Raw genomic sequence first — 27,237 nt, forward strand, 5'->3', positions numbered from 1 at the left:
CCTGCACGCCCCACACTGTGGATCGGGCCACAACCTGGGCACGTGCCCTTGGCCGGAATGGAACCAGATCCCGCAGGCCGTCGCTCTATCCACTGAGCCACACCAGCCAGGGCTGTGAGGGTCAACCTTGGCCGGCGTTACTGTTGTCAGCTGCGAGCTGGTGTGGCTGTGTCTGTGTGCGTCCCCGGGTGAGTGTCATCTAGGTCACGCTGTATGTCCGGGTATCCATGACAGCTGTGTGCGCGTGGGTGCGCGCGCACTGGCGGGCCCGCTCAGTGGGAATGTCACGAATGTGAACGCGCTCGGTCAGTGTGTGGTCTGGATGCGCTCATCTGGGTGGGTGTCTGTGTGTACATATATCTGTGGGTGTCGTTCCCACTGGGCCCGTCTGCCTGTCCCGCAGGCAACTGTGTCAGAAGTCCGCCTGCGTCCCTGTGCCCGGGGTGTGTGTGGGCACCTGCCCCAGGTGAGTTGTGACTGTGTCTCCGCGCCCCTGTCCACGGTGCGCCCGTGGGAGTCCCGGCCGCGCGTCCGATCGGCTGCTTCCCGCGGCCCTGCCAGCACGTGACTTTGTGTACCCGGAGCGCGGTTCCGGGGTGTGTGTGTGTGTGTGTCTGTGGGTCCCAGTCAGTGTGTCAGTGTGTCAGCGTCCCTGTCCGGCTGTCCCGCCGTCGCCCTGGGCCAGGCCCCGCCCCGCCCCCGCTGCAGGGAAACCCCCCGCGCCGAGATCGGGGGCGCGGCCCGCGCCAGCAAGTCCCGACTTGTCCAGGGCGGGCGGGCGGGGCCGCGGCGTCACGCGGGGGCGGAGCGTGGGACCCGCCGGGCGGGGCGGGGCGGGGCGGGGCGGGGCGGGAGCAGCCGAGCGGCCCAGGATCCGCCGGGCAGCCTGAGACGCGGCGCGAGCCACATGCGAGCGGGCGCCTGGCGGCCGCAGCAACAGGATCGGCAGCGGCGGCCACGACGGGGACGCGCCTGCGGCTCGAGCAGCAGCGGCGACAGCGACAGCAGCAGCCACTGCAGTTAGAGCAGCAGCAGCCGCCGCCGCCGCAGGGAGCGGCGCTTCGCGGGCGCGCCCTCCTGAAGGAAGCCGCCCGCCCCCATCACCGCCCCCTCTGGCGTGTTCATGCCCCCGGGGTGAGTGTGCTCACCTCGAGTCCCCGCGGGCCGCGATTGGCCAGGCCGGGTGGGCTCCCTGGAGGAGGTGGCGGGAGTGCACGCGGAGAGCACTGGGGGCGCACTGCAGCCCCACCGCCTGCCTCCCTCTCTCCCCACCCTCTACCCCCACCTGGGACTCTGGGTTGGGGTCGCTGGGCTGGGCTGGGGTCGCTGGGCTGGGCTGGGATCGCTGGGCTGGAGGCACTAAGGTCCAGGAGCGCAGGTGCCTAAGCGGTCTGGCGGGTTTGTTTACAAACAATGGGGTGCGGGCTCGACAGCGCCCCCTGGCGGTCAGTGCGGCCCCGGGGAAGTGAGTCGACCCCGACTGCCCCGTCCCCCGCAGTCCGCAGTCCGGGAGGGGGGTGGGGGTGGGGGTACGGAATGGAGGGGCGGCCACACCCCGGGCGCGCACCCGCTGGGGGCGGCGACAGGGGGCGGCTTGCGGCCGCGGAGTCTGCGGCTCCTGCGGGCGGGGGCTGCGCCCCAGCAACAGCCGGTTATTGGCCCCGCGCTCGCCTGGCGGGCGGGGCGGGCGCACGTGGCGGCGGCGGGGTTGGGGGGCTGTGACAGCGCAGGGGGGCGTCTGGCCCCGCCGTGGGAGCGCGCGTGTGCGGGGTTGTGGATCTGCAGGTGTCTCGCCTGGGTGTGTGCGTGTGTCTGGCTCCGAGTTTGTTGCTGGGGTCCGCAGGGAGTGGTGGTGTCCGTCCGTCCGTCCGGGGGAATGTTGGGGCTGTGGCCGCTCGGGGTGTGTGTGCGGGTGAGTCCCCCGCATGTGTGTTTGTGTGGAGTGCTGTCTGTGTCCGCCCTGCCTGAGGGGTGGGCTCTGTTTATTGGGGTACCCGTGTGTGTGCTCTGTGAGTGAGAGTTGTCTGTGGATGCTGTTTGGGAGGGATTCTATGGGTCCGTGTGGTGGGGCGTGCTGGGCTGTTGTGTGTTGTTCTGAGTGAGCCGTGTCTGTGTGCTTCTCTGTGTGTCCTGCCCCGTGTGTTGTTTGTGTGTGCTCCTGTGTGGACTGCCTGTGGCTGTGTATGTCTCCGGGGCATGTTTGTGATGAGTGCCTGCTGAATGTGGTGCCTGCTTTCCGTCCAGGTGTCTGTGAGTTCTGCATGGTGTGTGTGTGTGTGTGTGTGTGTGTGTGTGTGTGTGTGGTGGGGGGTTGTCTCCGCCTCTGTTTGGCTTGTATGTCTGGCATCGGTGTCTGGGAATTGAGGACCGCGTCTCTGTGGGGTCTGTGCAGTGCAGTCAGTGGGTGTTGCTGGCAGCCTCTTGCATGGGGCTTGTCTGAGCCCGTGTGTGTGTGTGTGTGTGTGTGTGTGTGTGTGTGTGTGTGTGTGTTGGGTCGGAGGGGTTTGTCTCCGCGATCGGCTGGCTCATGTGTGTCATGTGGGCTGCGTGTGTGTAGTGTTTATGTCGGTCACGTGAGACCACTGTTTTCTGTGGGAGCTTTAGGTGTGCGTGCTGCCAGGGCGGTGCGGGATTAGAGTTGGCTGGTGTGTGTGGTGTGTGTCCGGGACTGACAGTTGGTGATGGTGTTTTGAGGTGAGGGGAGGAGGGTGGGTGGATGTTCTCTTCTGCTGTCGTGTCTGTGTGTCGTTGCTGGGATGTGTGGGGATGCGTCTGGGTCTGCTGACATGTGTCTGTGTGTCCTGGGGTCTAAGAGTTGGTAGGCAAGTAGGCGTGTTTCCGTTGTGTTGGTCTGTGTGAGTCCGTGGGTGTCTGTTCTGTGTTGATATGTGTGTGCGTCCTGAGGTGGGCATGCCTTATCTCTTGGGTGTAGATGTGTTTGAGAAGTGTGTGTTTCTGTCTGTGCTTGTGTTGGCTGCATTGTGTGTGTCAGCGTGCGTGTGTGTCAGTGTGTGTGTGTGTGTCCATGGGCATATCAACAGTGGGTCAGTGTGTGAGATTCCGACTACTTGTGCATGGCGGGGGGATGGGTTGTGCCAGGCAGCATGCATTGTTTGTATAGCTCTTGTGATGGTCTGTGTGTTTACATTTGGTCAGTGTTCCTATGTGTGTGTGTGTGTGTGTGTGTGTGTGTGTGTGCGTCCTGTGTACTGAGTAGCAATGTCCGACACTGGGACCATCTCAATGTTTCTGTGCAAATGGGAGATGAGGTGGGAGGTCAGGCTGGCCAGTCCTGCCTGAGTCCGTGTGTGTGTGTGTGTGTGTGTGTGTGTGTGTGTGTTGGGGGAGCCATCCCAGTGCCTGGCTGCCCTCCGTGTGTGCCCATCACTGTGTCCCAAAAGTGACCCCCCCCCCAGCCCATGTCCTGTTGGGTGAGTTTGTGTTATGGGGCCATCAACCCTCACACTCACACACCCGACAGCCCCCTGCATCTGGGTCCTGCATCTGGCTCTTGAACTTGCTGTGAGAGCCAGCCTGTGCCGCCCTGTCCCTCATGTGTGCCCATCACCATGTGTTTGGGAGGCTGCCGAGCCCTGGGTCCCTCGGTGGGTGTGTATCTTGTGTGACCATCACACATACCTCCCTCTGGGCCCAGTGTGCGTGGAGGGCGCCAGCCCTGCCCTGTGTGTGCTCATCGTGGTGTGCAGGAGTGGAGGTGCCTGTGGACCCTGTAGGGGGTGTGTGTTGTGGGGCCCTGGTGACCCCGGCACTTGCCGGCTGACGGCACCCTTCTCTTCCTGTCCTGCAGGCCCCAGGGAGCACCATGGCCCGAGCACGCCAGGAGGGCAGCTCCCCGGAGCCCGTAGAGGGCCTGGCCCGCGACGGCCCTCGTCCCTTCCCACTCAGCCGCCTGGTGCCCTCAGCTGTGTCCTGCGGCCTCTGTGAGCCCGGCTTGCCGCCTGCCCCTGCCACCCCTGCCCTGCTGCCAGCTGCCTACCTCTGCGCCCCCACTGCCCTGCCCGCTGTCACTGCCGCCCTAGGGGCCCCCCGCTGGCCTGGGGGTCCCCGTAGCCGCCCCCGAGGCCCGCACCCCAACGGTGAGTGCCCACCCCACACCGGGATGTTGAGAGCCGGGAGAGAGACACTGAGAAACTGGCCAAGTGGGAGCGGGTGGGGGGAGGTGGCGAGCTGGCCGGGCCACAGGGAGGGTGTGGCCAGTGTGGTCTTTGTGTTGCAAGAAGCAGGAAGACGGAGTAGGAGGCTGGGGGTGGGGGAGGCCGAGTGGGAAGTCCCTCCTGGAATCTGACTGCAGTCCCTGAGTGGCAGCCCGTGGCCTTTTCTGGGCCTGGGGCGACAGCTGCTTCCCAGCCCCGCTCCCCTCGTCTGGGTGCCCTCAGCCCCCTGGGGTTGCAGTGAGAGAGCGTGTGGGCAGAGAGGGAGGATGGGCACTTCAGGACTTTGGGGAGGGGTCGAGGGTGGCCTTTGGCCATTATCTGGGTCTTTGGGGCCAGGGCCCGCCCTCTATGCGGTCCAGGAGGAAGGAGGGGGGAGGGGCCATTGTGTTGGGAAAGTGGGTCTGTGTGTGGAGGGGTGAGCCTCGGGGCGGGAAGGGTTAAAGGTCCCCTGCCTGATGGGCCTTTAACCCCGTGGTGCCCGGCAGCCCCATCCCACCGGCACTCACTCAGAGGCGAGGGAAGACTGTCCCGGTTTCCCTCCAGCCCCACCCTGTCCCTGGAGCCCGGGGAGGCTCGGGGAGAGAGAGAAACTTCTCCAAACTCAGTTCCCTGGCAGTGAGGCAAGATGGGACTCGATTCCAAGACCAGAGTCTCAGGTGTGGAAACGGAGGCCCTGATGTTTGGCTGTAGGGACCCCCGGGGTCAGGGCCTGGGGTGACAGGAGGAAGAGAGGTCAGAGGAGGGGGTGGGGCAGAAAGGCATCTCCCGCATCCCAGCCCCCCCACCCCCTCCCGGCCGGGGCGCCGAGCAGCCCGCCTGGCCTCTGGTCAGGGCCCTGCCACTTCCGGGGGTGTGGCCTCCCTGCGGTTGGACACCAGAGGGCAGGAGACCTGAGGCTTGTGACTCCGGGTGTAGTCAGTGCCCGTATCCCCGAGTGACCTTGGGCCACTTCTCCGCACGGGCCTCAGTCAGTCCATCTGTGAAATGGAGCAGGCAGTGTCTGCAGTGGAGGTGCTCAGTGGGGATCAGAGGAAGGTCCTCCAGGCCAACCCGGGCGGGACAGGCGCCTCCAGAGAGGCCGCCCCGGGACCTCTTCTCGCCCTATGGTGCCTGGGGAGACACATGTGGCTCTAAGAGCGGGAAACGGAGCCCCTAGAGACGAGCCGGGGGCCGAAGAGAAATCGGGCGGTGGGGAAAGGGAGACGCAGGCCCCGGCTAACCGGTCCCTCGGGTGCACTTCGGGGCCCGCTGAGGTCATGGGCGTTGACCGTACCCCTCGGCTTTTCCCAGGTCCTCAGCCCTCGCTCTCGCCCGCGGAGCAGCACCACCTGGAATCGCCGGTGCCCAGCGCCCCGGGGGCCCTGGCGGGCGGCCCCACCCAGGCGGCCCCGGGCATCCGGGGGGAGGAGGAGCAATGGGCCCGAGAGATCGGGGCCCAGCTGCGGCGAATGGCGGACGACCTCGACGCGCTGTACGAGCGGCGGGTGAGTGCTGGGGGAGGGGTAGACGGCAGGTGGGACTTCCCGCCGGGAGGGGCGGCGGGCGGCCCCGCCAGATGTGCGGCAGCTGTTGCCCTGCGCGGCGGGGTCGCGCCGGGGACAGGCCAGTGGGAGGGGCGGCGTGGCCGCGGGGCTGCCGAGCGCCCGCGCGGCGGCTGGCACAGCCCGGGCCGGGGCGGCGGGAGCGCTGCGGCGCGCCCGGGCCGCGGCCGGGGGACTGAGGGCGGCGCTCGCCCGAGCGGCTCATATATCCCGGGCTATTTATAGCCGGTGAGTCAGCAGCGGCGGCGCGGCCGCGCCCGCCCCGCCCACCCGCCGCGCGGCAGGCGGCGCGCACACCGCTCCCCCGGCCGCTCGGGGGCGGGGCCTAGGGCTCCGCCCCCGCCGGAGGCCCCGCCCCCGAGCCCGCGGCCCCGCCTCTGATGAAAACAAAATATTGGAAGCCTGAAGCCGAGAATAGAGAACACGAAACATCAGGGCGTCCGCACGGTTCTGTCCGGCCCGAACACGACACCCGCACTGCCTGCTTATTCAGAGGAGAACAAACACCGGATGTTGTGAAGCCCCTTGCTCCCTCCTGACCCCGTCTCTTCCCCCGCTCCCCAAGGAAACTCTTAGATTGGGGGTCCCATTCCTCTGCAGGTGTTGATTCTTTTTTTAAAAAAATATGTTTTATTGATTCTAGAGAGGAAGGGAGAGGGAAAGAGATATAGAAACATCAATGATGAGAGAGAATCATTGACTGGCTGCCTCCTGCACATTCCCTACTGGGAATCGAGCCCGCAGCCCAGGCATGTGCCCTTGGGTGGAATCGAACCTGGGACCCTTCAGTCCGCAGGCCAGTGCTCTATCCACCGAGCCAAACCAGCTAGGGACAGGTGTTGATTCTTTACTCCATATTTACCAGGCCACAAATCATGCCTAGGACCGTGGGGTGTTTTTGGCATAATATACGGGGTGTCCCCAAAAAATGTATACACACTTTAACCGCTGATAGCCCCATTTTGAAAGTGAAATGTATTTTAATAAACGCTTCCTTTATAATTATTCAAAGTGTGTGTATACATTTTGGGGGGGATGCCCTGTAGATATAGTGTGTGTTTCTCTCCAAACTTGGTCCCCTCTCCATTTATACATGAGCTTCACCCATATGGGCAGGAGAGCTTTGAGTCCCTCATTTTCCGTGGATCAGCATCTACTGTCCGTGTTCATTTACCCATTGTTGGGTCTTTAGGAATTTTTTAAAATGTTTCAAATTTGATTTATTGGCTTTCTTTTTGGCTGCCCTCCTGTGTCTCCACGGGACATGCCTGGGTGGTCTGCCCACCCTCAGCCTTAGTAAATTGGTGCTTGCTTGCTCACCCAGGTGGCTGTGGCATGGAGCCCCTGGAAGCCGTGTGATGGTGGCAGGCCTTTTAACTGGTGCCAGTCTGAGGTGTTCCCTTTGCTACCTCCTGCCCACAGGAGTTGGTGGGAAGTGATAAGGAGGCAGGTCTGGTACCAGGCACCCTACCCCAGGCCCATTAGGACCATCATTAGGATGGCTTATCTGGCCTCGTTCTCATCTCTGAGATGGGCTTCTCTTCCCAGGTTCGGGGTGGGAGAGTGCTGTAACGTACCTTTCATTTTTACTGGTGGGAGTCTTGTGTCTAGCTTCCTTCTTCCCTAACACGAGCTGGGAGGGTCCTGGAGGCACCCCAAGTCCTCATGCTCTCCCTAGAGAGAGGGCAGGGGTCATGCTCTTCCTAGAGAGAGGGCAGGGGTCAGCTTTGCCTGGACGACTTCTGTGCAGCCTCAGCGCAGGTGGTGAGCTGTTCCCAGCTCTCCTCCGTCCACAGATTGTTCTAGAATCCTTGACTGTGGGCTCCCTGCTCCCTTCTCTCCATCTCGCCAGCCTCTGAGGGGAGGGCAGGATGGGCTGCAATCCAGCCCCGCCGCTCAGCCCCATGGGACTTTGGTTGGGTGACTGTCTCACCCGGCAGTCGGTGACGAGATCACAGCTAATATGCACCGGACACTTGCTGTCCTCCCTCGAGGTGACGACATTGGCCCAGATGGGCAGAGGAGCTGGGATTTGGGCCCGACTGACAATAGCAGCAGCTGCTTCGCAGGGTTGTTTGAGGATGTAGCTCACTCGTAGACCCCCGTGCCGCCCTCCTCCCTGCCCTTGGACCTGACCACTTTCTACCTTCTCTCTCTTTCCCCAGAGGCAAGAGGAGCAGCAGCGACACGGCCCCTCGCCTTGGAGGGTCCTGTACAATCTCCTCCTGGGACTGCTGCCCTTGCCCAGGGGCCGCGGAGCCCCGGAGATGGAGCCCAATTAGGTGCCTGCACCTGCCTGGTGGACGTCGGGGACTTGGGGGGCAGGCCCCTCCCACAGCCTGACGCCCTGGCCAGCACAGGGGACATTTTCTGCACCATGTAGCATACTGGACTACGAGCCCTGCCTGTCCCAGGGGCGGGCCCGGGCAGCCACTCCAGACCCAGCCCCGGCCCAGCCTGGGGTGCACTGTCGGAGATGTGGACTCCTGGGTCCCTGGCCGAGAAGCCAGGGGAGAGAGGGCTGATGGACTCAGCGTCTGAAGGCGGCGGTGACCGAGGGGGTGGGGACTGAGCCGCCCGCCTCTGCCGCCCACCACCATCTCAGGAAAGGCTGCTGGTGCTGGCTGCCCGTTCCAGCTGCAGGGGGGACACTGGGGGGTCCCTCCCAGTGCTCCTTCACTTTGGGCCTGGCCTCAGGCCCCTGGTGCTTCCCCCCCTCCTCTTGGGGAGGGGGCCCGTGAAGAACAAATGAGCCAAACGTGACCACTAGCCTCCTGGAGCCAGAGAATGGGGTGCATCTGACGGCTGCCCCAGCCCGGCGCCCAGCCATCTTCCCTGAGCCAGCCGGCGGGTGGTGGGCATGCCTGCCTCACCTTCATCTGGGGGTGGCCAGGGGGGCCCAGACTGTGAATCCTGTGCTCTGCCCATGACCACCCCCCTCCATCAATCCATTGCATAGGTTTAGAGAGAGCACGTGTGACCACTGGCATTCATTTGGGGGGTGGGATATTTTGGCGGAAACCGCCCCAGCCTTAGTCCCCAGGGCGAAGCGCTGGGGGGAAGAGGGGAGTCAGGGAGGGGGAGTCTCAGAAGAGGGAGGAGTCTGGGAGTGGGGAGGGATGGCCCAGCCTGTAAATTACTGTACATGCGCTGCTGTAGATACCGGAATGGATTTTCTGTACATGTTTGGTTAATTTTTTTTGTACATGATTTTTGTATGTTTCCTTTTCAATAAAATCAGATTGGAACAGTGGATCCTCTCTCTGCTCTCCTTCCCCGCCCGTGACCTGGGCAGAGCTGCTGGGTCCGGCCGGGGCCCACGGGCACCCCTGTCCGCAGCTGCTCCTCAAGGAGCCGGGCGCCCTGTGTGAGCCCAGCCTCCTGGGCGCCTGTGCCGCTCCCACTCAAAGCAAAGTCCCGTGAGGGTGGGGCTTGGGGTACTTTCCCAGTGATCTCCCCCAGATACAGTAGGTCGTGGGGGCTCCGTATTTACTGAGTGAATGAGTGACCTGCAGCTCATTCAGCAGCACCACCGGGAGGAGTCCTGGGGAACTTGTCAGTAATGAGACGCTGTCCCTGCTCTCATGACGGCACTAGGTGACAGGGGAAGCAGCGACATAGCGAGACAATAGCGCTGCCTAAGGCCCAGCACACGGCCTGGCACCAAGAGCTGGTGTGGACTTAATATAAGAAGGCGGCCTGGGTTACCTTCCTGACCGCGGCACTGGCCCATGCTCTTCTGTGTCCTCTCCATGCAGGACTGGCCCACACGTCGATGAGAGAGAATCCTTGATTGGCTGCCTCCCGCAAGCTCCACACTGGGGATCGAGCCTGCAACCTGGGCATGTGCCCTGACGGAGAATCAAACTGTGACCTCCTGGTTCATAGGTCAATGCTCAACCACTGGGCCATGTGGCCGGGCAACATTCGCATTTCTTATAATGTATTTCTGCTGGTGACGAATTCTCTTAGTTTCATCTGAAAATAGTACCTATTTTCACTGGTAATAGACTTCTACATTTGTTTACTTTCAGCATTAAAATTTTTTTTTTTTTTTTTATTTCAGGGAGGAGGGCAGAGGGAGAGAGAGAAACATCAATGATGAGAGAGAACCATTGATTGGCTGCCTCCTGCACACCCGCTACTGGGGATCGAGCCCACAACCCCAGGCATGTGCCCTTGATTGGAATTGAACCCGGGACCCTTCAGTACACAGGCTGACGCTCTATCCCCTGAGCCAAGCCAGCCAGGGCCTTTCAGCATTTTAAAAATGTTGTTTTGGCCGAGACCGGTTTGGCTCAGTGGATGGAGCGTCGGCTTGCGGACTGAGGGGTCCCGAGTTCGATTCCGGTCAGGGGCATGTGCCTGGGTTGTGGGCACATCCCCAGTGGGGGATGTGCAGGAGGCAGCTGGTCGATGTTTCTGGCTCTCTGTCTCTCTCCCTTCCTCTCTGTGAAGAATCAATGAAATATATATATATTTTTAAATATAATTATTTTATTTATTTTTTTCCATATATTTTATTGATTTTTTTACAGAGAGGAAGGGAGAGGGATAGAGAGTTAGAAACATCGATGGGAGAGAAACATCGATCAGCTGCCTCCTGCACATCTCCTACTGGGGATGTGTCCGCAACCCAGGTACATGCCCTTGACCGGAATCGAACCTGGGACCCTTCAGTCCGCAGGCCGACGCTCTATCCACTGAGCCAAACCGGTTTCTGCCAATGAAATATATTAAAAAAATAAAATAAAAATAAAAATGTTGTTTTGGTGCTCGCTCCGGCAGCACATATACTAAAATTGGAACTATACAGAGAAGATTAGCATGGCCCCTGCGCAAGGATGATACGCAAATTCGTGAATCGTTCCATATTTAAAAAAAAAAAAATGTTGTTTTGGACCATGGCCAAGGAGCTCAGTTGGACAGAGCATCATCCTGCTATGTCAAGGTTGTGGGTTTGATCCCTGGTCAAAGCACAATCAAGAATCAACCAATGGCCCTAGTTGGTTTGGCTCAGTGTATAGAGCGTCGGCCTGGGGACTGAAGGGTCCCAGGTTCGATTCCAGTCAAGGGCACATGCCTGGGTTTCGGGTTCGATCCCCAGTAGGGGGCGTGCAGGAGGCAGCCAATCAATGATTCTCTATCATCATTGATGTTTGTATCTCTCTCTCTCTCCCTTCCTCTCTGAAATCAATAAAAATACATTAAAAAAATCAACCAATGAATGCATAAATAAATGGTATAACAAATCAATGTGTCTCTCTCCCCCTCTCCTTCTCTCAAAATCAATAAATACAATAAATAGCACTGGCCAGTGTAGCTCAGTTGGTTGGAGCCTCATCCTGTGCACCAAAAGGTGGCGGGTTTGATTTCTGGTCAGGACACACACCCAGGTTTTGGGTTTTATCCCTGGTTGGGGCCTGTTCAGAAGGCAACTGATCAATGTTTCTTTCTCACGTTGATGTTTCTTTCTCTTCCTCTCTCTAAAATCAATGAAAACCATATTGAGAATTAAAAGTGAAATCGATATATTTAAAAGATGCTGTTTCACTGTCTCCATTTCTGATGAGAAAGCCGGGACCATTTGAATCCTAGTTCCTGACCCCATGTATGTTGGGTCATTTCGGATTGCATCCTGGGAGGTGATGTTGTAGACATTCTGGATCTTTTTTTTTTTTTTTTTTTAAATATATTTTATTGATTTTTTACAGAGAGGAAAGGAGAGAGATAGAGAGTCAGAAATATCGATGAGAGAGAAACATCGATCAGCTGCCCCCTGCACACCTCCCACTGGGGATGTGCCCGCAACCCAGGTACATGCCCTTGACCGGAATCGAACCCGGGACCCTTCAGTCCGCAGGCCAACGCTCCATCCACTGAGCCAAACCGGTTTCGGCGACATTCTGGATCTTGTTATCACCTCCCAAGGATGTGGCTGTTTTAGTTTCAGGGGATATTTGTGTTTGCTAGACTGAAACTGCGGCAGTGGCCACGGCTCACCGTTCACTTCAGCCCTCCTGTCTGCCCCACGCTTCACAGTCCAGGGGTCGGCAGGAGTCCCGGGCTGAGTTTACACACACAACTTGTGTTTCTCCTCCCTTGGCATTTTCCTCCCCAGTAGCTCTGGTGACTCTCCCTCCTCTGGTTCTTCAGGTCAGTAAGACAGCTGGCTTCCTACCGCAGTCCGAGCTGCCTGGCGCAGAGCAGTGCCTCAGGTTAACGCGGTGGGACACACACACACACACACACACACACACACACACACACACCAGAAGACTCACCTTGTGGCCAGCTCTTCCTGCAGTTTTCAATTCCCCCCTCACATCCACCTGCCTTTGGTCACTCTCCAGAGCCATCTAATAGTTGTTCTTGGGTAGGGTTTCTGTTTTTTGCTTTGCATTGTCTAGAATTTACTCACTCACAAGCGGGGTTATCTGTTAGGAACTTACTCCACCGCACAAGAAACAGAACTTTGGTATCTTCTTTGGAATAGAACCAAATCTGTCATATTAGGAGGGAAAGTGGGGAGTCCTGCCCCACCACCCAGGTCAGATGGAAAGAGGCAGACACCCAGGGCCAGAGGCCACTTTTTTTTTTTAAAATACATTTCTTTATTGATTTCTGAGAGGAAGGGAGAAGGAGAGAGAGAAACATCAATGATGAGAGAGAATCACCGATCGGCTGCCTCCTGCACACCCCCCACTGGGATTGAGCCCGCAACCCAGGCATGTGCCCTTGGCTGGAATCGAACCCGGGACCCCTCAGTCCGCAGGCTGATGCTCTATCCACTGAGCCAAGCCAGCTAGGGCCAGAGGCCACATTTTGTTAGCAAAGTCCAAAGGGGTGGGTTGCTCCGGTCTGGGCGGCTTTCTCCCTTGGAACCGAGGTGCAGGCCAGTCCTGCAACTTGGCAGAGCTGAGGCTGAGGACCTTGGCAGTGAGGCCCTCGGCTAAGCCCCTGCCCCTGCCAACTGCAACCTCTAGCAAGCTGACCCCGAACCACCTCCAAATGCTCCCTCCTGCAATGGCTGCTTCTAGAGATTTACTTTTCATTGTTCCTTTTTTTTCTTCCGTAAAAAAAAACATGACCGTGTGCCTTTGTCAAACTTTCAATCCTGTGCTACATGCATGTACTATCTATGCAAACAACAAGTGAGCGGTACAATGCTACCAGCCCACAGCCTTTTGGAAAGAATCACCATCTCAAATGCATTTATATACTCTGTAACCTGAGCATCTGGCTTTGGGCAGTCTTTCCCAAGTGTGTACAATGAAAACAGGCTCAATGTCACTCAACAGCAGCCTGATTAAATAGCTTATGCTTCATCTGTGGTTTTGGAATTTGATGCCTGATGCACTGACAAGGATCTCCAAGGCAATGAGAAAAAGCAAGTTGCAGAAAAACATTTATAAATATGCATAATAGCAGGTAACATAGAGCAATTTCTACTCAGAGAACATAGTAACTCATTTAATTTCCAAATATCAGAGGAATATACAATTACCCCATTTTATAGATGGGGCAACTGAGGTACAAAAAGGTCACTTGCCCAAGGTCACATAGCTAAGTGGTAGAGGCTGGACTTGAACCTGACAGCCTGCCTGTAAGGATTCTCTCAGTGGTTGTGAGGCGTGACCTCTGGGAGCTGGGTATGAAAGGTGACATCCCTAACCGACAAAAAGCAGCTCACGTTTCTCTCCAAAATCCTGAGTTTAGCTGTGAAGTCAGCTGCTCTTGCCACATGGCCAACATTGAGCTGACAGGCTGTGACGCAGGGGGAGGAATCTTTTTTACTCATATGCTGGTATGTATATGTGTGTGTGTATAATTTTTATTGATTTCAAAGAGGAAAGGAGATAGAAACATCAACGATGAGAGAGAATCATCAATTCGCAGCCTCCTGCAGGCCCCCCACTAGGGATTGAGCCCAAAACCCAGGCATGTGTCCTGATGGGGAATCGAACCATGACCTCCTGGTTCATAGACCGATGCTCAACCACTGAGCCGGATGGGCTTATGCTGGTATATTGCTTGACAGTTTTAGTACAAACTTAAAAACAAAATCCACCTGCCCCTCTGGACCCAGCTGAAGGTCCTCCCCTCGCACTGGGGCTGCCCAGTGGTCCTCAGTGGTGACTGCTAGGCCTCAGGAGCTGTGAAGGCAAAGCCCGTCTCCTCGTCCTCACCGAGGTCTTAAGCCAGCCGTGGGCAAACTACGGCCCGCTTGAAATGAATATAACTAAAAAAAAAAAGACCGTACCCTTTTATGTAATGATGTTTACTTTGAATTTATATTAGTTCACACAAACACTCCATCCATGCTTTTGTTCCGGCCCTCCGGTCCAGTTTAAGAACCCATTGTGGCCCTCGAGTCAAAATGTTTGCCCACCCCTGTCTTAAGCGATGCCACGACGTGTTTCCTGCATGTCCCGCACGAAGGCCTTCCCTGCCAGCTGTTTGGGTGAAGCGGGTTCCTCATCTGCAATCTTGTCACAACAGTATCTACCCCCATGGGGCTGCTATGAGGGTTCAATTTAGCTAAAGCACAAGCATTTTGGAAAGCAGCAGGCAGGGCCCTAACCGGTGTGGCTCAGTGGATAGAGCGTCAGCCTGCGGACTGAAGGTTCCCAGGTTCAATTCCGGTCAAGGGCACGTACCTTGGTTGCGAGCACATCCCTAGTCAGGGGTGTGCAGGAGGCAGCTGGTCGACGTTTCTTTCTCATCGATGTTTGTAATTCTCTATCCCTCTCCCTTCCTCTCTGTAAAAAATCAATAAAATATATTAAAAAAAAAAAAAGCAACAGGCAGGTAGTGTGACATGCTAGCATTATCATTAAACTCTTTGACCTGAAGACTACCACCTAAGCTTTCCATTTCACCACCTGTAAAAGGGCGAACAGGACACAGCTCAATAAATAAACACGTATTTACAAAAGAAACTGACCATGGCCTTGCATTGCAAGAACGTGGGGCTGTGACGGAACCCAGAGCTTCCTGCTCTAATCTTTCACCTGGTCCGCTGCCATGTTCCATCTGAGCCCCTCAGCACAGTAAGCACTGACCAGAATCTGGCAACTGCGCAGGCAGAGCGGGGTGTGCAGTGGAGAAACCTGGCCGCCCCGAAGCCAGCCCGTTTCCCTTCACCCGGTAGCTCCGGCACCCCAACATGTGGCACTTTCAGGAGCAGACCCTCCTTCCCACGTGGCTACATAGCTCCTGGAGGCACTAGAAACCACGGATAACCACTGTGCACCTCCTGGAGACTCAGGGAAACCCACTTTATGATAATACTGATGTGTACTATGGGCGAATATGCAATTTGAAGAAACGATAATAAAGACATTTCTTGCCCGGGGCTGGCAGCTGCCAGCACCACCTCCCTGATTCCCGAGGGCTCCCCTCTGGATGACTCAATCTCCGCCACGAGAGGTACCGGGCGGAAAAGTTTGAAAGCCTCAAAGATTCTACAATGACAATTTTGTTTTTATCCATCCGGACCTACCTGCTCCCCCTTGTGACCAAGGCCCCACATTGCAAAGTAAAGGAAATAATTAGCTCAACGTTTCTAACAGGGTGTGAAATTCACGCATCAATAACACCACTGACCTTAGTGCCTGACAGGCATGGGGCCCACAATGGGGCCCCTCCAGAAACGCAGCCCTTGCCTCACCCAGGGCAGGAGCAAAGGGGCAGGACTGAGTTCTACCTCCCAGAGACCAGCTCTCGTTCACCAGTGCAACAGGATTAAAGTAGAAAGGAGCCCTAGCCGGTTTTGCTCAGTGGTTAGAGCGTCGGCCTGCGGACTGAAAGGTCCCGGGTTCGATTCCGGTCGGGGGCATGTACCTGGGTTACGGGCATATCTCCAGTAGGAGATGTTCAGGAGGCAGCTGGTCGATGTTTCTCTCTCATCGATGTTTCTAACTCTCTATCTCTCTCCCTTCCTCTCTGTAAAAAATCAATAAAATATATTTAAAAAAAAATAAAGTAGAAAGGAGCCCTAGCCGGTTTGGCTCAGTGGATAGAGCGTCGGCCCATGGACTGAAGGGTCCCGGGTTCGACATTGGACAAGGGCAAGTACCCCAGTTGCAGGCTTGATTCCCGGCCCTGGTCAGGGAACGTGTGGGTGGCCACCAATCAGTGTTTTTGTCTCCCCCCTTCCCTCCACTCTCTCTAAATATTAATGGAAAAATATCCTTGGGGGAGGATTAACAACAACAAAGGAAAGGAGCCCATTCATTCATTCTAACTGGCCGGGCCCAAACCTCACTCATGTTTACATCGAGGAGGAACCCACTCAGACGTGGTGTTCCGCGGACAGCTCTGACTGGTCCCAGCCGTGGGAGTGGGGCATATTGCTTAAGGTCAATTTCAAAAGGAGGCCATCGCCACGTTCACTCTGTGCAAGGCCTGGCACAGAGGCGCTCCACTACAGGTGGCATCGGTGTCACGCTTCACTCCTTTCCCACTGCCGTTCCTGTCCCTGCGCCCAGCCACTAGCTCGCTGAATTCTCAGCACACAGCTGGAACAGAGGCTTCCATGCGCCTCTTTGCTGTGATACCCAGAAAAAAGGTGGCAGGAACCATGTCGGAGGTGAGAAATCCTAGTCCTGTTAGAGTCTAGTGGAATTTCTTCAGGTTTCAAAAGGCAATTGGGGGATCACTCCCTGTCAGAGGAAGTTTCAAATGTGGAAGAAAAACAAACAGATCCTAAAGCAAATAACTTTATTTCTACCATTCCTTCTTAAAGGACCAAGGGAATCTAGAAAATATAAAAAAAATCAAAACACAAGCAGCTGCCACTCAGGGGTAACGAAGGACGACACAGCCCTTAAATGCAACGGGCTCCCGCGCCACAGCAGCGCCGGCTGTGAACAGCACAGGCTCCTCCCTCCCAGCGGCCCCCACAGATCAGAACCCCAGGGGCGGGGCCTTCAGAACAGGTTTCCTAATATTCAGCCCGAATGCCCTAGAGGACCCGGTGCCGGTTCCTCTGTCCCGCAGCCCAGGCTGGACTCACTAATCCTCAACTAACACTCGGGACCCGCGCACCAGAGGCCACCTGTTGTTTTTCAGGATTTCGAACTCCGGAGGAAATACACCCGCCTGCCATGTTTTTCCTCCCGGGGCACCTGTCTGCATTTGGAACTGCGGTTCCACTCGTGTTTCATGGGGCCTGGGCCTCATTCCCCCGAGGCCATGCTCCCCGCAGTGTGACAGCGGGCGGAGGAGAAGTCCAGGAAGGTGGCGAGAGGCTCCCACGCAACCAGGTGTGCTGGTCCCTGGCGGTACCCAGGGGTGTGGCGATGTCGTGACGGCACCGGGACAGAGAGGCGCTGGAGGGCACCTGCAGGTGCTGCCCGCTCAGCGGAGCTGGCAAACAGTCCTGCGCGGTGCGGGAGGGAGGCCGCCGGGCCCTCCGCCCCCTCATGTGCAGCAGCTGTTGGTGCTCGCGAGGAGCACATCTGCACGACCTCATTGTTCACAGGAAAGGGTTTGCGTTGGTCCAATGACTTCACTCTTCTCTCGCCGAGAGGTGCCGTGGTGGGAGGAAGGGCAGGGAACGCAGGCGGGCACGCTGGGGGTCGGCATCTTCAGGGCTGCCGTGTGGGGGGTTCACTTGGGGCCGAGGCACTCCACAATCCCGTTTCCCTTCATGCCGTCAAAAAAGAAGAAGTTGTTGTGAGGTGGGTCCCTTTGAGACAGGGCCTGGGGAGAAAAACAAGAGGGTTCAGCTCACGTGCTTTAAAAGGGACAAGATGGAGGGAAAAAACCCAGACCAGACCTTCCACCAGCGGTGTGGGCAGCGGTTTCTCAATAGAGGTCGATTTTGCTCCCCAGGGGCCATTTGGCCATGTCTGGAAACTTTTTTTTTTTTTTAAATACAAGCGAAAGTTTATTTAGAGAGTCACAGAGGTAGAAAAAGTGAGCCAGCTGGGCTGCACAGGCTCAGGAAACAAGTTTCAGAGGCCAAAGAAGGGCCCCTGGAGCTTAGGAGAGAGAAGAGAAGGCAGAGGCAAGACGCCCAGGGGAAGGAGCAGGGAAAGGCTCCCGTGAGCTCGAGCACGGAGGCCTTCTGGATGGTCACATTTCTGCGCTGGCCTTTGCCAGCTGTGTGCCCTTGGAGAGGTGACTTAGCTTCTCTGAGCCTTACTTCCCCATGTAAAGCACACATAACAGATGTACTATCCTAGGCACTGAGAGGGGTGAGCCCTGCTAGTATGGCTGAGCGTCAACTCAGGCACCAGGAGGTCCCAGTTTGATTCTTGGTCAGGGCACATGCCCGGGTTGCAGGCTTGATCCCCAGTAGGAGACAATTGATCAATGATTCTCCCCTCTTCCTTCCCCTCTCTCTAAAAAAACAACAACACAACAATAAAAACGTATTTTTTTTTAAAGAAAAAGAGATGAGCTCAATCAAAAAAACTTGTATGCATATATGCATAACCCATGGACACGGGCAATAAATAGTGTGGTGAAGGCCTGGGTCGGGGGTGGGCTAGGTGGTCAATGGGGGGAAAAAGGAGATATCTGTAATACTTTCAACAACAAAGATTAAAAAAAGAAAAGCGAGATGATATACCTCAAACCCCTTCACCAGTGCCTGGCATGAAGGAGCAGCACCTGGCGAGGTGCAGGGGTAATTGTCATGGCTGTGACAGAAGGGCAGCGATTCCCTCCAACACACCTCGCTGCGGCTTCCGGAGCCCTCGCCTCCCGGCCGCAGGACAGGCCTGGGAGCAGCTCTTCAGCCACAGACACGATGACTGTCTCGTGGGGTAAACAGACGGACACGGCACTTTTTTTAATCCTCCCCCGAGGATATTTTTCCCACCAATTTTTAGAGCGAGTGGAAGGGAGGGACCCAGCACTTTTAAGGATAGGGTCAGACAACCTGAATTCACAAGCTGAGTCATGTGTGCACAGCTCTGGGCCCATACGTGCCGGTGATCTAAGAGGTTCTGAACCCAAACAGGGCTACCATCACCTTGGCCAGCTTCTAGGCAGTGGGTCCCAGGGAGCTCCATGGTGTCACTCATAAGGCACGATCTCACTTACAAGGTTAGAAATTGCTCTAAACGTCCTGAACTTCTCCTTGAACTGAGCGCCAATCCCAATCCATTTCCTCATCTGTCAGTGGGACAACTGTACCTACTTTAAGGGGCTATTCAGCCACCTGTCCAAGGAGATGTGTTAGCGTCTAATCGCGTCAGGTGTAGTGCTAGATCCTGAGGAGGGGGCTCGGATCTGACAGGCTCGCTCCTGCCTGCTAGGGTTTCTGGGAGAATGAAATGCGACCAGTCTTGTAATGTACCTGGCACAGCGCAGATGCTCAGTAAGTGGGAGCTGCTACGACTAATGGGGGCCAGCACCCCCTGCCAATGGCTGAGGATCCCAAGCCCTCAGCCGGGTGGAAGGCCCAGGAGCCCACAGCCAGAACTCCTAGAGCCTGGAAGGAACCCAACTTACGGGTTACAATGCGGCCTACCCTGGAGCCCGAGATGGCCACTGTCACGGTCACCTGTACACTGAGTGCAGGGGCCCTACTGTGGACGGGGAAGGAAGGACGACTTCCACCTAAGGGAGCATGGCACCGGAGGACGTGGGCAGAACACATGGTGTCTGAAATGCAGAAGGAAGGAAACAGATGATTCCAAGGGGACAGAGTTTACATTTGTCCCCCACCTCCTAGTGTTCACTTTCTGACGGTCAGATGGCCTCTCAGGAGAGCCTACCGCCAGCTGACTGAAGGCTGACCTGTGTTAAGCAGGGGGAGTGGAGTGAGTGGTGGGGACCAGACAGCAGGGCACGGGGTGAACATGGGGCAAAAGGTAAAGTGCTTCCCAAGCCAGATGGGGGCAGGAGGAGATTCCAGACACGCCCAGCAACCGAGAATGCAGAGCGCTCTGGCTCGCTGGGATAAACAGAAACAAGACGCTGGCAACAGCTGTCCCCAGCAGGCGGCGAGGAGGGGGCTGCATTAGAGGTTAGGACTGGGATGCAGAGAAGCCGCTGCAAGCAATCGGGTCAAGGCCACCTGCTTTGACCCCAAATCTCCATCCCATACGAAAAATCCAGGGAGCGGCTTCTCATGGGATGTGCAGAGTGAGCCTGGGGGTGCAAGGACAGCAGCCCTGGGTCCACACAGACGCAGAGCCGCTGGACTGGGTGTCAGTTTGGGACAGTGCCTGAGGCATGATGACCAAGTGGGGAAGAACACAGGCCCAGAAACCAGACTGCCTAGGCTCGAATCCTGGCTCCCCACTTCCCTGCACCTCCACCCCACTTTATACATCAGGGATCACCACACTTCTACCTCTGCGGCTGCTGGGAGGATAAATTAGTTCATCCATGTAAGGAACAGTCTCTGTATGGCACTGGTTATCTATTACTAGAGGCCCGGTGCATGAAATTTCATGCACTGGGGGGTGGGGGTGGAGGGTGGAGTCCCTCAGCCGGGCATGCACCTCTCGCAGCCCGGGACCCCTGGCTCCTTACCACCCACCGCTGCTGCACTGGCCAACCGTAAGCCCGGCTTCTGGCTGAGTGGTGCTTCCCCTGTGGGAGTGCACTGACCACCAGGAGTCAGTTCCTGCATTGAGCGTCTGCCCCCTGGTGGTCAGTGCACATTATAGCGACTGGTCGTTCTGCTGTTTGGTCGATTTGCACATTAGGGTTTTATTATATAGGATTATATAGGATAGGATTATCACTACAGGCCACAAGAATACCTACATTCCCATTCCCACCTTCTGATTCTCCATCACTGCACTTTGTCATGGACCAGCACAACGCTGCCCACGGAGAGGACAAAACACTGCAAGTCCATGAGCACCGAGACCCTGACAAAGGCCACTCTAACGTCTTTGGGCAAATAGCAAAGTTCCCAGAGGAAGTAAAATTTTTTTGAGGGTATGCTATAGCTTTAGCAGCCCAAATGTTCTTCCAGAAGAAATGAAAAATGCTGCCCTAGCTATGGCCCCAGGTAAGACACTTCCCCTTGGAGAGTGCCAATGACAGCTACCCAACATGTCACAGGCCCCCCTTGCAGCGCCTGTGGGCTCCTGCACAGGCACAGGCACTGGTCCTGGCTGTCCGCCTCCTCTGTAAATACTACGGGTCTACGGGTGGGATTAACAAGAAGGAACTCTGGGGCCATGGTGATGGACAGAGAAACCCTGTCGAGGAGAAGAGCACGGACTGGAGTCCCTCTCAGGGCCTCAGCAGTGTCCTTCCTTAAGAGGGCATCACGACAGCACCCACTTCCTAGAGCCAGGAGAAGCAAATAGTTGGCCAACAGCATCAGCACCAGCCCCCTGGGCAGGTCAGCTGGGATGGGGGGCAGTACTATGTCCAGCTCTGGGCTCAGCACAGAGCGGCACTCAGAGGTCATTTGCTGAATGCCCACCTGGGCTGGAAAAGGGAAGGAAGGGGAAGGGCGGGGCATGAAACAAGGAAGAGCGGGGTCAGAGAAACCAGGGAGCCCAGAGAGCCCAGTGCCCTCTCGGCACATCTACAAGGTGTGCGGGGGATGAACTGTCATCTCCACAGCAACTGCTTACCTTCACGATTTCCTGGGCCAAGACCCCTCCAACCACTGCACACACAGGAGCCATCTCGGAGAAGCAGAACCTAGAAGGGAAGACAAGTGAAATGAACACGGAGGAACAGAAAGGGGGTAGGACATGTAGAAGGGCCAGCAAAGGGCTGCCTGAATGAAACATCTGCCAGGGAGTCAATCCTGACAGCAATGCTAATGCTGGCATCTAGGCGTGAAGGTTAAATCCAGTCCAGGGGTCAGATGGTGGCTGGGAGACCTTTGAACCTTGGCAGGCAGGAGCTGTTTCACAACACTTTTTTTTTTTTTTTTTTAGGTTAAAGGAAAGACTATATCTGTGCATCCTAAAAATAAGGTCCTTCAAATATCAGATGTGTCAGTGCCCCGGTCACATTCTAGCAATTCTATCCTTACCCACAATGGGCGGTGGGTTCCATATGCTATTCCCAGACACAGGTCAGGGAGAAGGCCTGTGGTAACATGCAGGAGGCATGGGAAATTTGGGATCTGATATGAAAGTATGGGGATAGAAAACAGTCTTCACTACCCACATAGATGCCAGCCCTTCTTGGGCCAGAGGACAAATGTTAGCTGATACTGTCATCAACCCTTCAAATCACCCATCCTGGGTAGCTAAACCCTATCTCCCACTACTTCCCCGGTTCCTAGCCCTAAACTCAAAGATATTTCTTAAATGAACAAACTGGGACATAGACAAGTTGCAGCTTCCCAAAGGAACCCTATGGTCAAGAGACCACCTCCAGCCCTGGCTAGTTTGGTTCAGTGGCTAGAGCTCCAGCTTGTGGACTGAAGGGTTCCGGGTTGATTCCAGTCAAGGGCACATGCCCAGGTTGCAGGCTCCATCCCCAATGTGGGGCATGCAGGAGGCAACTGATCGATGATTCTCCTTTTAACATATATACATATTTTTATTTCAGAAATGAAGGGAAAGGAAAAAAGAGATAGAAACAGCAATGATGGGAGAGAATCATTGATTGGCTGCCTCCTGCACGCCCCCCACTGGGACTGAGCCCACAACGCAACCCGGGCAAGTGCCTTGACGAGGAATCAAACCATGACCTCCTGGTGCATAAGTCGACACTCGACCACTGAGCCATGCTGGCAGGGCTAAACATATACTATTTTAAACCCAAATAATATCAACTATTATTCATTCCACACTATAATCTGATGGATATTTAGACTGTTCAACATTGCAATCATACATCTGGGTTCTGATACATTTTGCCCCTTTAAAAAAAGCCCTTTAGAAAGGCTATTATCACAACTTCCACCTTCCACCAACTTCTACCTTCTACCTCCCCACCCCAACCCCAGCAAGGATCAGCACTTCCTCTGTTCAGCCAGAGGTAACTTTTCCTACTGTTTATCAAGGTCTATTATAGAACTATAAGACATAGAGAACTATCACAAAGAAACACTATCACTCAGAATTCTACTATTCAAAGATAATCAAATGCCAGAATTTCGCCGAAACCGGTTTGGCTCAGCGGATAGAGCGTCGGCCTGGGGACTGAAAGGTCCCAGGTTCGATTCTGGTCAAGGGCATGTACCTGGGTTGCGGGCACATCCCCAGTAGGAGATGTGCAGGAGGCAGCTGATCGATGTTTCTCTCTCATCGATGTTTCTAACTCTCTATCTTTCTCCCTTCCTCCCTGTAAAAAATCAATAAAATATATTTAAAAAAAAATGCCAGAATTTCCCCTTTTATTAAAAAACAAAACAAAACAAAACAAAACACGTATTCTCTTGCCAAAACCGGTTTGGCTCAGTGGATAGAATGTCAGCCTACGGACTGAAGGGTCCCAGGTTCGATTCCGGTCAAGGGCATGTACCTTGGTTGCGGGCACATCCCCAGTAGGAGGTGTACAGGAGGCAGCTGATTGATGTTTCTCTCTCATCGATGTTTCTAACTCTCTATCCCTCTCCCTTCCTCTCTGTAAAAAATCAAAACAATATATATATATAAAATAAACAAAAACAAAAAACACACACGTATTCTCTTGTGATCATGCCACACAGTGTAATATTCTGCCTTTTCTCTCTTAAAGTATATTATTGTGTCCTGGCCAGGTAGCTCAGATAGTTAAAATGTCTTCATGATACACCTAGGTTGCAGTTCAATCCCTGGTCAGAGTACATGCAGGAATCAACCAGAGTGCATAAATGAGTGAAACAACAAATCAATGTTTTTCTCTCTCAAACCGATAAATTAAAAAAAAAAAAAAAATCAAATTTAAAAAATTTAAAGTATATTATTATTCTTATTTTTGTTTGTTAATCCTCATCAAAGGCTATTTTTTCCATTTATTTTCAGAGAGTGAGTGGAAGGGAGGAAGGGAGGGGGAGAGAAAGAAAGAGAAACATAGATGTGATAGATGCTTCAACTGGTAGTTTACCCACATGCGCTCCAACCAGGGTCAGGGAGCAAACCTGCAACCCAGGTATGGGCCCTTCACTGGGAATCAAACATGAGACCTTCCGGTGGGCGGGCCAATGCTCTAACCACCAAGAATACTGGCCACAGCTAAGTATATTCTCTCAACTAAATGCTAGCAAACCAAACCAGTAACATATAGGAAAACTTCTGCAACTCGATACAGGGCATCTATGAAAAATTCATAGCTGTCACCTACTCAATGGTGAAAGACTGAAAGCTGCTTTCCCAAGATCAGGAACAAGATACAGATGTCGGCTCTCACCACTTCTACTGGACATTGTACTGAAGTTCTAGCCAGGGCAGTTTAGGAAGGAGAAGAGAAATAAGAGACCACAGATTGGAAAGGAAGAAGCAATACATATTCACAGATAACATGATCTGGTATATAGAAAATACTAAGGAATTCACAGAAAAATTACTTGGATGATTAAATTAATTAGCAAGGCTTACAGGATATAGAATAAACATACAAAAATCAATTGTATTTTTATACATTAGTACTGAACATTGTAAAAATGACGTTAAGAATTCCACTCATAGTAGCATCCAAAATAAAATATTTAGAAATAAATTTAACAACAGAGGTGTAAAACAAATTTTGAAGACTACAATATATACCTGGAGAGTATTATGCTAAGCGAAATAAGCCAGTCTGAGAAAGACAAGTATCACCTGATATCACTCCTATGTGGAATCTAATGTACAAAATAAGTTGATGAACAAAATAGATCCAGAGACACAGAAGCACAGAGCAGACTGTGGAATCTCAGAGGGAAGGTGGGGGCGGGTGGGTGGTAAGTGATCAACCAAAGAACTTCTATGCATATATGCATACCACATGGACACAGACAATAAGGTGGTGAAGGCCTGGGTCGGGGGGCAGGGGCGAGCTAGAAGGGGTCCATGGAGTAAAAAAGGAACATACGTAATACTTTCAACAATAAAGATTTAATTAAAAAAACAACAACTACAATATATTGTTGAAAGAAATAAATGACCTAAATAAATGAAAATATATCTCATGTACATGGATCAGAAGACTTAATAATGTTAAGAGAGCAATACTCCCCAAATTATATATCTGACAGAAATAACTATATCAAAATTCCAGGTGCCTGTTTTGTAGAAATGGCAAAATCCATCCTAATATTCCTATGGGAATACAAGAGATCCAGAATAGCCAAAATAATCTTGCAAAAAGAACAAAGTTGGTCCTGGCCAGATGGCTCAGTTGGATGGAGTGTAGTCCCATATACCAAAAGGTTGCAGGTTCGATTCCCAGTCAGGAAACATATTTAGGTTGCGGGTTTGATGCCCAAAGTGTGTACAGAAGGCAACCAAACGATATTTCTCTTTCACATTGATGTTTCCCTTCCTCTATCTCTAAAATCAGTAAACATGTCATCAGATAAAGATTAAAAAATAAAATAAAATAGAAAGTTGAGGAATTCATGTGTCCCAATTTAAAAACTTACTACTAACAAAGCTATAGTAATCAACATCACATTATATTGGCATAAAAATAGACACACAGCCCTGACCAGTGTGTTCAATGGTTAGAACGCCAGCTTGCTCTCACATCGATGTTTCCTTCCCCCTCTCTCTTCCCCTCAACCTCCTCCCATCCACTCTCTCTAAAAAGCAATGGAAAAATATCCTTGGGTGAAGATTAACAAAAATCAAAAAAAGTAACAAAACAAATCAAACAACAGACATACAGATAAATGAAATAGAACTGAGAGTCCAGAAATAAATACATACATATATGGTCAATTAATTTTTGACCAGCGTGCCTAGACCACTCAAGGGGAATGAAAAAGTCTTTATAACAAATGGTACTGGGACATTTGGGTCTCCACATACAGAAGAATGAAAGGGAGCCCCTACCTCACAGCTTGTACAAAAGTTAACTTGAATATGGATCACAGACCTAAATGTGAAAGTTAAAACTAGAAAACTCTTAGAAGAAAACATACAGGAATAAATCTTTATGACCTTAGATTAGGTGGTGTGATATCAGAAGGATGTGTGAAAAAAGAAAATAGATAAATTGTATTTCATTAAAATTAAACTTCAAAGGATACCATTAAAGCCCCAGCCAGTTTGGCTAAGTGGATAGAGCATCGGCCCATGGACTGAAGGGTCCCGGGTTCAAATCCAATCAAGGGCACGTGTGGGAGGCAACCAATTGATGTGTCTCCCTCACATTGATGTTTCTCTCTGTGTGTCTCTCCCCCTCACTTCCACACACACACACACACTCTCTCTAAAAAAAAAAAAAATAATAATAATAATAATAAAAATTAATGGGAAAATATCCTCGGGTGAGGATTAACCCCCCCCCCCCAAACACACACACAATACCAACTAAAAAAACCCCACACAGGATACCATTAAGAAAGTAAGAAAACAATCCACAAAATGGGATGAAATCTTGTTAGTTATATATGAAAAGAGGACTTATATCTAGAATATATAAAGAACTCTTGTAAGACCCTCCACCAGCAAAAGATTACAACTCACTTACTGTGATACTCAAGTTATTACGGTGGTCTGGAACCCTGAGCTCTCTATCTCTGAGGTATGCCTGTATATTATATTGCTGGGAAAGGCAGGAGTACAGGAATAGAGAATGGATCAGCTACTGCTGGTGGGGAAGGGGCTGACTACAACAAAGCACCACAAGGGAACTTTCTGAGGTGATGAAACTTTCCTGTATCTTGATTGTGGTGATGGGTACCTAACTCTAGGTCTTTGTAAAAATTCATGAAACTGTAAAAATAAAAACAACACACACACACAGCTCTGGCCAGCATGCTCAGCGGTTAGAGCGCCAGCCCATGAACCAAAGGGTCTCGGGTTTGATTTCCGGTTAAGGGCACATACTTGGGTTGCAGGTTTGATCCCCGGCCCTGGTTGGGGTGAGTGTGGGAGGCAACCAATCAATGTGTCTCACACTGATGTTTCTCTCTCTCTCCATTCCCCCCTCAACTTCACACCCTTCATTCTCTCTAAAAATCAATGGGGAAAAATATCCTCAAATGAGGATTAACAATAACAACAAAATACACATGGTTCATAGAACTGTGTAACAAAAATAAATAAATTTTGCTGTATATAAGCTTTAAAAAACATATGAGGAAACAAAAATGAATTTTAGCCCTAGCCAGTTTGGCTCAGTGGATAGAGCGTAGGTCTTCGGACTTAAGGGTCCCGGGTTCAGTTCCCGTCAAGGGCACATGCCTGGGTTGCAGGCTCGGTCCCCATTGCGGGGTGTGCAGGAGGCAGCCAATTAATGATCCTCTCTCATCATTGATGTTTCTATCTCTCCCTCCCTCTCCCTTCTTCTCTGAAAGGAATAAAAAAAAGAAAAATGAATTTTACTGTATGGGAGTCTAAATAATGGAAATTAAATAAGACAAAACAAACATCTCAAGAAGCAACCAGACAAATCCAGAATATGAGATACTCTACAATATAACTGGACCAGACTAATAATAA

General features: G+C 53.4%; 2 protein-coding genes and 1 non-coding gene across 6 annotated transcripts in view; 2 read left to right on the forward strand and 1 right to left on the reverse strand.

Annotated features, from left to right (window-relative positions):
* The first annotated feature begins 850 nt into the window (after positions 1 to 850).
* BBC3 (BCL2 binding component 3) lies at positions 851 to 8,969 on the forward strand. Of its 4 annotated transcripts, none has more exons than XM_059666029.1 (4): positions 851 to 1,134; positions 3,809 to 4,097; positions 5,466 to 5,659; positions 7,882 to 8,969. In XM_059666029.1, the coding sequence occupies exons 2-4, from the start codon at positions 3,824 to 3,826 to the stop codon at positions 7,996 to 7,998; spliced, it is 585 nt and encodes a 194-aa protein (XP_059522012.1). In that variant the 5' UTR covers positions 851 to 1,134; positions 3,809 to 3,823; the 3' UTR covers positions 7,999 to 8,969. The 4 variants fall into 4 exon arrangements, with proteins under 4 accessions (XP_059522012.1, XP_059522011.1, XP_059522009.1 ...); XM_059666028.1 differs by lacking the exon at positions 851 to 1,134 and adding an exon at positions 1,707 to 1,798; XM_059666026.1 differs by lacking the exon at positions 851 to 1,134 and adding an exon at positions 2,779 to 3,605.
* Positions 8,970 to 10,488: 1,519 nt separating this feature from the next.
* Positions 10,489 to 10,595, forward strand: LOC132217731 (U6 spliceosomal RNA). The gene has a single exon (XR_009448989.1). It is a non-coding gene; the product is annotated as a U6 spliceosomal RNA (small nuclear RNA).
* A 5,829-nt stretch (positions 10,596 to 16,424) lies between these two features.
* Positions 16,425 to 27,237, reverse strand: part of SAE1 (SUMO1 activating enzyme subunit 1) — a 78,268-nt gene continuing 67,455 nt past the window's right edge. Inside the window, exons 8-9 of the mRNA XM_059666075.1 lie at positions 21,280 to 21,349; positions 16,425 to 17,425 (exon numbers count right to left, since the gene is read on the reverse strand). Coding sequence (XP_059522058.1) covers positions 17,333 to 17,425; positions 21,280 to 21,349 — 163 coding nt within the window. The 3' untranslated portion in view covers positions 16,425 to 17,332. The remainder of the gene's footprint in view (positions 17,426 to 21,279; positions 21,350 to 27,237) is intronic.

The sequence above is a fragment of the Myotis daubentonii genome, chromosome 15, assembly GCF_963259705.1.
Source record: "Myotis daubentonii chromosome 15, mMyoDau2.1, whole genome shotgun sequence".
NCBI classification, from domain to species: Eukaryota; Metazoa; Chordata; class Mammalia; order Chiroptera; family Vespertilionidae; genus Myotis; species Myotis daubentonii.

What these genes read in the sequence shown, in the direction of transcription:
- BBC3 (XM_059666026.1), top strand. Translation starts at nt 3,570, where the DNA reads ATGTGTTTGGGAGGCTGCCGAGCCCTGGGTCCCTCG. An exon ending in GCCGAGCCCTGGGTCCCTCG is followed by an intron (nt 3,606 to 3,808) that starts GTGGGTGTGTAT and finishes CCTGTCCTGCAG; the next exon opens with GCCCCAGGGAGCACCATGGC. An exon ending in ACGCGCTGTACGAGCGGCGG is followed by an intron (nt 5,660 to 7,881) that starts GTGAGTGCTGGG and finishes CTCTTTCCCCAG; the next exon opens with AGGCAAGAGGAGCAGCAGCG.